The 14,283-nt window shown below is 32.7% G+C and overlaps 1 protein-coding gene across 1 annotated transcript in view; it reads left to right on the top strand.

Moving 5' to 3' along the window:
• Nucleotides 1-14,283, top strand: part of CF2H8orf34 (chromosome F2 C8orf34 homolog) — a 411,205-nt gene that overhangs the window by 160,987 nt on the left and 235,935 nt on the right. The window contains 1 exon segment of the mRNA XM_015084296.3: nucleotides 509-675. Within this exon segment, the coding sequence (XP_014939782.3) occupies nucleotides 509-675 (167 nt within the window).

Here is a 14,283-nt window from a genome sequence, read left to right as displayed (position 1 = left end):
CTAGGCAGCCCGATAGGAATAGTGAGGAAAGTTATTTCAGTTATAGAAACTAGCGTTTTCATTTTAAAATAGTCTTGTGATAGTATAATAGTTATCCCGTTACATGTGTTTTGCTTGACATGCATTTGTTCGTAGATCAGGGATTTTTACATAATAATCTGGACTTTCTGCCTCCTCTTTTTAAAAAAATCAGAAAAAAATGCATCAACAGTGGGCTTTAATAGTGACATGGCTGATTAGCACCTCCTCCCTTAAATGGGGCAGGGGTTACAGTTTGCCATGTTTCTCACCAATACCTACTTGGAAGATTGTTTATGAGGTACCAAAGGATGTCTAGGAAAGAAGATAGTCTATATTTCCCTCATCCTTGGGAAAAATTTTACTAATATGACTATAATTTTGCATAGCAAAAAATTGAATGAAAGTTTGGTTGCAGATTTTCTTTATTTACCACAGCTAATTGATAGTGTTGTCATCATTGAAAACTAACATGTAAATATTTCTTCAGCTTAAAGGTGGAGCCCAAGACTAAAGGATTAAAACAGCAGCAACAGCAACATAAGAAACTTCTGGCAGCAATGCTCTCTCAAGATTCTTTTGAGTCTCTCCATAGCCCTACCCCATCTGTAACAGAAGAAGATATTGATAATGAAGATGATGCAATGGAATTGCTGGGTAATTTTAAAAATTAATAATTTCTCTCTCTCTTCTTCTCTGGCATTGTAAAAATGTGTAGTGATTTAGAGATTTTAAAGTTTTTGAATAGTTTTGTCCTAGGGGAAAGACACCATTTAACACATATTTTATTTACATTAGACTTTCATGAAGTTGCATGTAAGAATGAAGTTGAAATGACCTAAGCATGTGAAGTATTTATTAGACTGTATTTTGTCTTTGTATATGCAGCACTTTACCTTCTGACTCTTTAATCAAGCTTTATTCTGTGTGCAATTGTGATAAAAATTCAAGTCTGTCTGCTTTATTCTCTGATTATGATTGCCTTGATCACATCTTCTGTCTATAAAATATATCCAAAATACATATTTCAGCCCTCATTCCAAAGTGTCCCCTATTGTTTCAAGGATGTTTTAGAAAAATAGAGTAAAATTTAAAGGGACAGATAGTAAATTCGTGTTTTGTGTCTTCCATAAATGACAGGAAAGTTTGCAAGATTTCAGTTTTTATAGGCTCGTTACTTTCATGAAAACCTCATTAGTGTTGTATATGTAGGGAACCCTTTATATCTTAAATGAAGTAAATGTATGTTTTCATTTCACCATAAATCTCTGGATAGTAGTTTTTTTTTACTGAACTTTCCTTTTATCCTAAATAATTAGAATAATTTTTGAATACTTTGTAACCATATACTAAAGTGAATAAATAATGTAATCATTCAACAATTGCAAATAAATTTAACATAGAATAAGGAGTCTCAGAAACATACAGACATTTAAAAAATTTTTTTTCTAAATGAGCTTCATGGGTTTTAAGTGTTCATGGCAGCAAAATACTATGATTTAAAAAAAAGATATGTCTCCTTGCATATACCTACAGAGGTGTTACTTACTCAATGATGGTAGGTTCATCACTGTTTTCTGATAATACTGAATTCATTCCAGCATTGAGGAGACTGTCATGGCATTTTCACTTTATGCTGTTCATCTTTTTTTTTTTTTAAGAACAATTAAGTCTGAGTATTTTTTTTTCAAGGAATCTCATCTCCCCACCTCCAAATCATTGATGTGGCAGATATGCCAGATGTTGTGGTACCTTCCCCAACTTCAATTCAGGAAATGTTTTTCTAAGCACTTGACCTCATGCTAGGCACTGAGCTCTGTCCCAGGATCATAATAAAACAATCATGGATTCTGTTTGCAGGAACTTTGCATTTCTTAGTGTTTGAGATAAAAAATGTAACTACATTCATGTAGTTCTTGCTACAGGTGCTAATGTGATTAAGCACACAGTTTAAATAGGGATAACACTTAATGCAGAGGTAGAGGATGATGATCAAGGAATGTTTCATAGAGAAGCTGATTCTAGCGGTGAGTTGAGTCCTAGAGGACAAGTGGATGGAAGTTCAGCAGGCAGAGTGTAGTCATTAGCCTTGTAGGTTTGCTCTTGTACGAATGGACTCTTTTGCAGTTGTGCTCCATGACTGAGCTTGTAAATTGTTCCTTTGCTTTGGTCGTTAACAGTGAAGGGGGCAAGGTCTGAACAGTGACTGTCACTGGCAGGGCCAGGACGTTGTTCATATAACATCAACGTTGGCTTTTTGGTACATTGACGTTGAATTGTACAGGTATTGTTCTCTCTCCCATCCATTGCGTGACTGACGGCTCTTGATCAGTTGATATCCACAGGAAGGAAATTATACTTACCTTGCAAAGATAATCTTTTGAAGAAATCTAGGCATGCTCAGAATCACTTTGGATTTCCTGATAGCATTGGGAGTGTCATGTTAGAGTGGAGGAAATCATAAACTTCAGTGACGATTGAGGGGTTCTTTAAGGAAACTCAGGTGTCAGTGCTGGTACATCCTAGATCTCAGCTCCTTAAAGTTTCTAGTCTCCCAAGCTGAAGACCAGAGGGTTGGTTTTTTGAGACTATCTAATGTGAGCCATTAATAGCTGGTCCTCATGGTTTTTTTTTCATTTAGACGTTGTAGCCTGTGGTCTGAGCGAAGTGAAGAATGAAAACTAGTTGACAGTTTGGGCTTTCTCCATGGAACTCCATATATCTTAGCATAGGCAGCTGGTAGTGTACTAATGCTGGTCTCCAGATTATGAGATTTGTCTGCAATAACATGGAATGTTGCAAGTGTGCCAGGCTGTCCTCCGAAATAATGCCATATGCAATCCTGTTGCCCCGTTGTCTCAGTGAACAAAGGTCATGTAGCAGAAAATTGTACCTGAACGATTGTTTTACCCAGAAGTTCATTAATTACGCAAAATGTTATTTAGGTATGAAATATTTGTCTTTAAGATGCAAATACACTTATCCATTCAATCATTTAGAAAATAGATATTTAAAATAGAGACTCAGTTTTCTTCAAAAGTAGTGTGCATAAATTCATGACTTACAATGTTACATATGCCTGTATCTAAGATGATGGTTCATCTTATATGAAATCAAACCAGGTGTACATGAAAAATTTCAGTTGATGTAAGTTACAAATTTTTTGCAGTCATGATGTAGTAATGGATGAACTATTAATATGGATGAATATGGGTATAAAATAAATTGATAATTTAGTTATTCAGTTTTAAGACTTGACGTCTTCAATAGCCATGTATGTCTCTCTAATATTCTGTTAGATTTCAAGTCCTACACTAATCAATTAATGTGATACTGATAAATCAATTTAGATACTATAATACTTACTTTTCCAGTCCTTTTAATATTAGATTTTCATAATTTTGTTTATTATTGAAGAATTTTAAGACGATATTTTTTGAAACCCTGATCCTAGAAAAGCATATTATATGTATATATTTGAGGAAAATACAAATGCTGAGTTCCTGAAAATTTATTTGAAATCAAATTTTAGTACATAGAGTCATTGTAAAAGGCAAGAGACTATTTACAATATCTTTTGCACATCTGCAACATTGTATAGAATGAGTTTGCTATAGTTTATGTGGCTTCATTGTCTTGTTATCTATATCAGGGATTAACTGGCTGAAAAATCTATATGCATGAAAAGTAGTATGTATTCTTTGTGAAGTGATAATTAAATGAGAAGTATAATTATTAGTTAATGTTAATGGAACAAAGGATTGTTGTTAAGTAAAATTGGTTGAAGGGGAAGGGGGAAAAGAGCCTTTTAGTTGAAGAAGTAGAGGTCAGTAAAACTTCTTACCTTAATTCATTTGTAAAGGAATCTAGCATTATTAATACATACTGATTAATATTTAACTCTCCACAGTTGTTTAATTGTATGTTGTTAGATTTCTACTCCCAGTATATTGACATGTGAAAATATAGTACATACGGCATCTATAAGTTTTTAAGTAGATTAAATCTTTACTGTAAGATTGCTTTAAATCCTATTTGTAAATTCATAGCACAAAAGTAGCTTAATATGGAATTAATATATACCAGAGAACAAAATATCCAAATTTCTGGAATTTTAAGAACTAACAAATTTAAGCACCAGTGAAATTGGTGCTCTCATTGCAGAAGACATAGAATAAAATATCTGCCAACTCACCTTAAATATGTAGTTCTCATCTTCAAATATAAGATATTCTGAAATATTTTAGTAACTGCTAGAAATTAATGATCACAATTATTAAATTTGCATATTTTTGAAAGTTATTAAAATTAATTATTTTTCAAAAATGGAGAGACAATTTACAATGGTACAGCAAGAGATTTATAAAAAAATGCCTATATTTTACTCCACTAACTTTCACAGAAAATTTGAGGAGCTTCACTAATTTCAAAGATATTTCAACTTGTAAATGTAAGTTCATTTTCACTATATGCATTTTTCATTTTATTTCTGATGAAAAGCTAATCGCAGTTATGTGCTTGATTACCATGAATATAATTTATACTTATTTGAAAATATCAGAATTATTTGAAAGGCACAAGTGTTATTCTTACATATTTTGGTATAGGATATTACAGAAAAAAAAATTTTTTGGCTTTCTCAGAATTGATGATGAGGCAAATATATAAAAATCAAATTTCAGAGATGCTACAAAAGGAAAACAGCATTAGTCATGATTTATACTTTCTGATCTTAGCTCATATCATATAAAAATTAAAACTAACATTGTATTACCAAAAATAAGCAAGGTGATTGTAAGTATATTTTATTTGCTTTAAACTTAGTAATTAAGAACAAGTATAATTGTACTGGTATTCTCTGCAGAATACAGTAAATTATGAATTTCTAAAACCCCAATATCTTATCAAACTATGTAACATATAAACTTAATTTTCAAGAGGGACTCATTGCATTAAGGCAATCTTTTGACAAATTCTTTTGCATGTGACCAATATTTATAAAGTAAACATTCATATTCTGTTCCGTTTTTTTTTTTTCTAGTTGGAGTCTTCTTAGCAGAAAGCATCCATTTCACTTAATTAATAGAAACAGGCATTTCACTTAATGAGAAATGGATGCTGTCATTCAATGATGTTGGATAAAAAAAGGGGAGAGGGCTTTAAATGTTAAAAAAAAAATCTGTCTACCTACCTATCTATATACCTATATTTTAATGTTATTAAGTATGTGAAATAGTCTAAAGCATACACCATAAACTTTGTTTCCTTTGGATATTGGTATTTGGGAATACCAGGACAACGGAAGAGTTGTCACTTTAAAATGAAGATTCTTTATAGAAAAGATTCTTTTAAAAAGTCAAAGACTTTCCAAAATTTATATTATATGTAAGGTTGCTTTAAATGCTGCATAGAAATTCATTCAGCATAGTACTAAAATAACTTAATATGGTATTAGTACATATTAGAGATTAAAATATTCCAAATTTGTGGGGTGTTAGGGTATAGCGATTTTGAGCACCAGTGAAGTCAGTGCCCTAAATCTAGAACATACTGAATAAAATAACACCCACATCACCTCAATCTCAGTAGCTCTCATTTTTAAATACAAAATATTGTCAGAAATTCCAGTAATTACACTGCAATTGATGACCACAATTACCTAAACATTATAGAAAATCTACACATATATTCTTAAATGTTCACTAAATGAATTAATATAATTGAAAAACTAGAACTTCACACAGATGTATGAAAATATCTTTCACATGCTAAATAATACGTATTAACTCCTGTTGAACCATTTGATGTATTGTAACAGAGATTCTATGAAATGTCTCTGCTATAGAGTTTTGTCCTATATTGCTGAATTCTAACGTCACCTTGCTTTAGAGCCATCATTGTTTGCACAAATACCAAGTGGGATCAGGTTGAAGTGTTGTCTAAGTGGAGTTGAATAGCACTGTTTGTCTCTCTGGATTACAGTGACAACATTTGAGAAAATCCACTCAGACACATTTTTTTTCATTCAGCAAATATCATGCACCTGCTATGTGAACAGTGCTAGTTTGTATTAATGTACAGCTCTAGGATTATTGTGTCTTATATTTTTTCTAATTACTTGACCTCTTTGGACTTTGAGAGAATGGTGAATCTAGTGCACATTGGCATCTACATAGAACCAAACAATTTGTTAGTCTATTGATTCAGCTCTCAGTTAGTCTATTGATTAATTCATTCATAGGTTTATGAATTTCTCCACTTATTACATGACTGTGCACATCCCTGGGAGTTAAAGTTTGCATAAATCTGGGCATGTTTCATGAAGTATTAACTATTCAGGGATGATTCTCAAGATTTGGTTTGCTTAAGAATCATCTGAGTAGCTTATTTTAAGTACAATCTCCAGTTCCCTCTGTCCTCAATTTTTGGTTTGTTAGATTTGAATACAGCCCATGAATCACCATTTTCCAACAGGAATGCTCTTCCTTCAGTCTTTCAACAAATTCTGTTGCAGGTGATCTGTACAACATACAATGAGAAACTCTAATCTGGAAGGTATGGTCAATGAACTTTTTTGTCATTTGATCTAAGATATCCTGAAGCAAGAGAAATAAAATTGCAGAAAGTATGATTTTTATAATAAAAATAACATGGAATAGAGGCTTCTGAGTTAATCTAGCTCTTTTGAAATGTCTCTTGAAAATAAGGAAAAGTCTTGCTAAGAAGCTTTGGTTACTGTAGTTTGTATGACTAATTATTGCTGTCTTTCTTCCTGATATCATATTTTTTAGGAGCACTTGACAAGTGAACTGCTAGAGTAGAAAAATTACGTGTTATGAAATGATTCTAGCATAGTCCTGAGGACATGGCTTTGTTGAGATTCTACTTTATCATAGTATTCTATTAAACTTTTATTTAGGATTCTTACTTTACTTTTGTTAGATGTGATTTATAGCCCCCTTCACTGTCTTCTACAAGTACTCGTTTCATGCTTGGAATTACATTTGTGATTCATTTTCTTTATTCTTCATTTGTGTTAATTTCCAACAACATATTGAAATATTTACAAATGATAGCCAGTGTTTACATGTAGAGGTTGCCTTTTAAATAAATATAAGCTTGTATGCCACCAAAAACATACATCATCCTACATTTATGGCATTTAATAAGAAATGTTATTTTTTCTTAAAAACATTTTTCCAGTGGTAAAAGTAGATCAACATAGCAGAATAAAGTCAATAGTTTGAAAATAAAATCTAAACCCACAAGTAAATTATTGACAGTTGTCCTTCATCTCAGTGGTATAACTGTGTGAAAATTCCTTTATTTGAGAGATAGCTGTTTTCAGTATACTTGTAGGTAAGTTGTTTCATACATATTTCTCACTTTGAAATAAGTTACAAGTTCTTTGACATATAACAGTAATATAAGTTAATGTGCTTTTTCATATTTAGGCCGTAGCTTTTCACTGAGTATCTTGCAAAGGTGTGAGCCACATTTATGATGTGATTATGTGGTCTCTGGCCAAGGCACTGAGCTAAAAAACTCTAAGACCAGCTCCAGCCCTCATGTTGCATGTTGCCTTTTGTCACCTGAGCTACCAGTACTTAATTATAAACGCTGGTAACAATATCAGCCTTCCTATTACATGGGGATGTTGTAGGAAAAAAATGGGATATTCTCTGAAAATGCTTTTATTTTTATTTGTCGTGCCTAACAGCAGGAATATTTGAGAAAGGACACTAGAATTTATAGATGAAACTTTCCTTCCAAATAAATTTAAATCCTCCAACCCCACATACATTTTGTCTAGTTATAAGCACAGGAAAAAAAACCTAGCTTTCTTTAACTTTGGAAATACCTACTAAAGTAAATATTGACGTTTCCCACAAGATAACACAATCAAAGACTTGAAGAGGAAGGAAGTAAAGTTACAAGGGTATTTGCAAGCCAATACAAAGCATTATATTTTTATTTTTAACATGGATATTTAAGCAAGGGCAGACATCGATATGATTTGGTTAAGAATATAGAACAAATTACTCCACTGTCTTTTCTTCCATATAAATATATAACTTCTAGGATGAAAAGAAAAATATTTTGTGCATACACATGAATGTTCACTAGCAAAAGCTGAGCTGAGAGCAGGAATAGGAGGGAAAATAAAAAATGAGATATATAAGAACTATAAATTTGTATTGTATGTTTACATGCGTCTGTGTAAATAAAACCTTAAAAGTGTTGAAAAATATATAGGCTTTAAAAACTCTTCAACTATATTGATAACTATGAAAATATTGAAACAGCACAATTTTGATGGTTTTACATTAAGTCACTGTATAAACAAATCACAACCAAGTTGAAAATCAGTATTAATTATTATTAGGGTTTTATTGTTTTTGAAATAAACTTTCCTCTTTCAAATACTTAATAAAATCGTGGTGTTATATACTTCAGGATGATTTGTTTAGCTGCGGTAATGATTTTCATATAATTTGACTGAATTTGAATTAATTTTGTACTCTTTGTAAGAGCCATTTGAAAGTGGTACAAAGTCAATATTCTCTTGTATTTTTTTTTGTGGTTGAAAATATGCAACAGAATGTTATTAACTCAGCAGTTATTTACATTTTAACATCAAAACCAAAAGACATTAAAGAGGTATTAAAACTGTTCTTCTGAATTGTTTAAAACTTCTTGTGTAACTCACAGTAATCTGTTTAGATTTCTATATGTTACAATATCATTGACATCTTATTTAACCATCTTAAATAGAAAGCTAAAATTGTTGAAGTTGAATACTGAATACACGGTAATAATAGTGATCACAGACTTGTCAATTAGTTTCAATATCAGAAAACAATAATTTTTGCAAAGTAAAGCTTCATTCAAGATTTTTTAAGGTTTTTTAGAAATACATTTTTCAAAATCTGAAATGTTTAAACTGGTTCTATATATATGAATTTCTTTTAGAATGAAAATATTATGATTTTCTTTTTTTGATAGTCACACGTTTTATAATTTCAGAAAATATTCTTAACAGTAATGAAAAAAATATTTTTTAAATTGCTCTAATGCTTTTATACATGCACTAAAGAACACAATAAGAAAAAAATATGACAGTGTTTTAAAGGTGGTAAATTAAGAGATTTTATTTTACTTTTTAACATTTTGGTTTATTTCTGCAACAGATGATTCAATGACTGAAATTAATATGGAATGAATTTACTTATATGAGACTATAAACATAAAATTCCATGTAAATTTTTAATTTCTTTAAAATTTACTTTTTAAGGAATTGTCAGAAGGGTGTTTTTAGGCCAGCTGTTTTTCATGTTTTAAATGCTGTCATATTTATTTTTTTAATTACCTACATTTGTTTGGATATAGTTTACTTCAGGAATTTAATGTAGAGTATTATATATATGGTAAAACAAAATTTAAATTAATCTAATGAAATCAATTGTATGGAAGAGAGTATATATAATATTAGAAATAAAAACAGCATACATGAGCTTTCTATTCAGGTAATCCTAGATGCAAGTTTCACCATTGCCTCTTACTAATTCTACGATTTGAGAAAATAACTTGTTACTTTCTAATGTTGGACCCACCATCAGAAAAATGGGAATTTGGCAACACTTACAGGGTTTTGTGAAGATTAGGTAAAGAGTTTGGTGAAGATTAGGTAAAATAACCCCTGTGAAGTGCTCAGTGTATCTCATAAAGGATTAGAGATAGAAAAAGGATTTGTTACTATAATTCATACCACTTTTATACCAATTCCCTTCCTGTCTCCATCTAGCCCATGAGATTTAGTACATGTGAAAAAGAAAGTAAGATCGTGGGAATTTGGCCTTGGGGGTTTAAAGTGTTTAGTGTTTTGTCATAAATGTCTCATCTAGGTATGTTCTACATACATGGAAATTATTTCAAAAAATACTTTCCACTTGATATTTAAGTCCTACTTCTAATTTTTTCCCTTTCCTTTAAAAAACACAAACAGGGGACACCTGGGTGGCTCAGTTGGTTGAGCATCTGACTTCAGCTCTGGTCATGATCTCACAGTTCATGAGTTTGAGCCCCATGTCAGGCTCTTCTGAGAGCTTAGAGCCTGGAGCCTGCTTCAGATTCTGTGTCTCCCTCTCTCTCTGCCCCTCCCCTGCTTGTGCTCTCTCTCTCTCATAAATAAACATTAAAAGTTTTTTTTTTTAATAAAAAATCACAAACAACTTTCTCAAAAGAAAATGCCACATGAGACTAAATCTCCCCCAATGTGTTAAAAAGAATCTTGCATTTAAAGACAGTACCCCCATTAGAAAAGAACATTATAACATTCATATTTTTCTAATACTTTGAAGAAACTATTTTCAGCAATTTGAAATATTAAAACTTTTTTTAAGTATCAAAACTTTTTAAAAAAGTATCAAAATCTAGGAAATTCTGATTTTTTAATATGTATTTGGTTTTGTTGCCATGTTACTGCCTCCCTGATTTACAGTCGTTGACATCCGTAAGTCCTGTGGTATAATGAAGGTGATACCTGGTTTGTAGAAACGTGAAGATTTTATTGGCCTCATGAATGCCGACTTATCATGGGAGTAAGATATGTAGCATTCCAAGACTAGCTCAAAGAAGTAAATATTTTCCAAAGCTTGTGTAAGCTATATGCATTTTCATATTACAATGCGTTCTTTTTTTAAGGCATTCTTTTATCTTCTCACAATTCAGAGAATCCATATCCAATAACAAGCAAAAATATCAAGAGAGGAAGGGTAGAAATTTTTTTCAGGCTACAATATGGTGTTCTTACCTTTTTTTATGGACTTTTGATGTTCATAGTCTGAAACTTTTTCAGGCAGCATTGTTAAGATTTTGATACCATCTGATTCCTAACATCTCCATGGCTGAGTTAAGGATGTCTTTTACTGAAAGTAGTAGTTAAGATAAGAAAGGTGTCTCTGCTCATATATAGTCTAAACATAAAAGGACCAAGGACCAAATAAACTCCTAGCCACTCTATTTTGATAAAGAAAATTAAGAATGTGAACGGTTACTCTCCAATATAAAAGCTTTTAACTGAAAGAAAATTCAAAAACCTATTTTAAAAAAATCAAAGAAGCCCCCCCTCCAGTCAAAAATAAAGATAAAAAAAATTAAAGGTGGGGTGCGCCTAGGTGGCTCAGTCGTTTAAGCATCCAACTTCAGCTCAGGTCATGATTTCCCAGTTGATGAGTTTGAGCTCTGTGTCAGGCTCTGTGCTGACAGCTCAGAGCCTGGAGTCTGCTTCAGATTCTGTGGTCTCCCACTCTCTCTGTTTCTCTCTCTCTCTCTCTCTCTCTCTCTGTCAAAAATAAATAAAGATTTAAAAATTTTAATAAAAAAGCAATTTTTAAAGAAAACTTAAAGAATCAACTAAAAAAACTTTTTTAATTTTAATGTTTATTTTTGAGAGAGAGAGAGAGCAAGCAGGAGTAGGGGAGGGGCAGAGAGAGAGAGGGAGACACAGAATCCGAAGCAGGCTCCAGGCTCTGAGTTATCAGCACAGAGCCTGACGCGGGGGCTCCAGCCCATGGGCTGCAAGATCATGACCTGAGCTGAAGTTGCTGCTTAACCAACTGAGCCACCCCGGCACCCCAGAAGCAACTTTTGTGTGTGTGTGTGATAAAGTTCAGATTATTTGCTCATTATTCCACCTAGAAACAAACATCGTTGTTCCTTTGGAAATGCTATCTTTGTTTAATATAAACTTTCCAACCATAAAGAGAAATGCCATCAAATATACACATTTATAAGTTTATTTTCTAAATTGTATCATTGTTTCTCATAATCAGGTGTTAAATAATTCTCAGTTTGTGGGAGGGGAGGGAAAGGCATGAAAATGCCTATGTGCTCATTACTGGTCTTCTAATGGCTTCAGGATTTTGCATTCTTAGTTCTCTCTTCCCCTGAATGTTCAAATGTGTATACTATCAACTTATTTCATTGTTTATTGCCCTCCCGATAAGCAAAAAAAAAAAAAAAAAAAAAAATTGGAACAAAGACTAATTTTTCTCTGGAAAAATGTTGGCAGCCTTTAGCAGTATAAGCTAATTTAGGAGCTTTTAATATCAGATCTTCTGGAAGTCAGTTGTCCTTTAAAATAATATTTATTTTTGAAGGCACCTGGGTGGCTCAGTCAATAAAGCATCCAACTCTTAGTTTTGACTCAGGTCATGACCTCACGGTTTCATGAGTTCAAGCTCTGCATGGAGCTCTGCATTGGTGTGGAGCCTGCTTGGGATTCTGTCTCTGCCTCTCTCTCTCTTTCTCTCAAAATAAATAAATAAACTTTAAAATAAAATAATATTTATTTTTGATTATGAAAAGATACATATTCAGGGCACCTGGTGGTTCAGTCAGTTAAGTGTCCGACTCTTGATTTCAGCTCAGGTCATGATCTCATGTTTTATAAAATCGAGCCCTGTGTTGGGCTGTGTGCTGACAGTGTGAAGTCTGCTTGGGACTCTCTCTCTCTCTGTCTCTCTGTCTGTCTCTGTCCCTACCCTGCTCACCCTTACACATGCTCTCTCTCTTTCTCTGTCTCTCAAAATAAATGAACTCTCCCCCCCCACACGAAAGAAAGATATATATTCAATGTAAAGAGTGTGAAATTACAGAAGTCAAATAAATGTTACCCAGAAATAATTACTGTTAGAATATTTTGGTCACATTTTAGATACTTTCATATATAATGCAGGAAGAATAGTATTATTATGTAGATTTATAATATGAAATGAACCGTCCTTAGTGCTTTCTGTACATTACTTAATAACCACACAATACCATGGAGCAGGCAATATTACTATACTCACAACATAGAAAAGGACCCAAATCCTTGCAAAGCAAAAGTTACCTAGATTACATAGTTGATACTCAAGAATCACATCCCTAAGCCTCTGAATCAAACACTAACTGTGCAACAATGCACATTAAAATGCACATTCATATTAACATGTTTATAGTTACTTGCTACATACATGCAGTTTTCACACAATAACCGAAGTTTAAAATTTAACATCAGGGGCTTCTGCTTCCAGTTATGCTGGAATAACTGGTATTGGCCTTATCTCTTCACATTTAACAATTATAAAACTAGACAAAGTATATGAGGTCAACTTTTCAGGCACTGGACAAAAAGCAGTACAGGACTTTGAGTCTTACGAGAAGAGAAACAAGTAAGGTGAACCCTATGTTTTACACTGGCTTTTTTCATGGTGACACTTCCCTGCCCATCTTGTGTGGATGAGGAGCTCAAGTGGAGAGTGAAAAGTGGCAGTCTCACTGATTTGAGAAGGAAGAGATTGGAGTTTGTGGCTGTTGAAGCAGCTGGGATTTATGGGACAGTATGCCAAGAAGGAAACTGAGCAAAGGGTGTGGACATAAATCAACAGGTATGTTCCCTTAAATCCTTAACTGAGACTCTGCTGTTCTTGCATGAAGCAAATTGAGTCTGAGAACTGAATAGAAGAGAGGTCAGACAGAGCTGGAATACGTCAGAGTTCCATCCCAACCAGAGAGGGTAAATGTTCCTAAGTTCATTTATCATTCAGAAGAGACCTTAGAAGCGTCAACCATTAGCAGTAATGATCACACACTGAATTGAGAGTCACTCATAAGAATGAAGGAAAAATTGAAATAGCCCCAGCTTAACAAAGCATAAAACCATGCCTACAAAGGTGAAGTAGGTCTGCCAATAATTTAATTCCTGGCAGTAAACTCAGTATCATTTAGAGAAGACAGTGTAAGCCAGACTTCTTAAAAAGAATCAACCATAATGTCTACCATATAATAAAAATTATAAATAATGCAACACAGTAAGAAAATGTGACCCAAAATCAGGACAAATCAATAGAAGCAGACCCCATTTTACTCAAATGCTGGAATTAGCTGACAAAGACTTTTTAAAAGCAATTATTATGCATATTTTGTGGACTTAAGAGAACTCAAGGAGTAAACAAGAAATTCAGTAGAAAAATTGAAATGAGAAGAAGAATGAAAAGGAATGTCTAGAATGTAAAGGAAAATCTAGAATATCTGAGATTTTAAAAAGTAATAGGATTAACAGCTGATTGAACAATATAGAAGTAAGGTTCAGTGAACTTGAAGATGGGTTGACAGAAATTATCCAAACTGAAGATCAGAGATTTATTTTTTTTATTTATTTTTTATTTTTTTTAATTTTTTTTTCAATATATGAAATTTATTGTCAAATTAGTTTCCATA

Source organism: Acinonyx jubatus, chromosome F2 (genome assembly GCF_027475565.1).
Source record: "Acinonyx jubatus isolate Ajub_Pintada_27869175 chromosome F2, VMU_Ajub_asm_v1.0, whole genome shotgun sequence".
NCBI classification, from domain to species: Eukaryota; Metazoa; Chordata; class Mammalia; order Carnivora; family Felidae; genus Acinonyx; species Acinonyx jubatus.
This window is presented reverse-complemented; position numbering and strand designations above follow the sequence as displayed.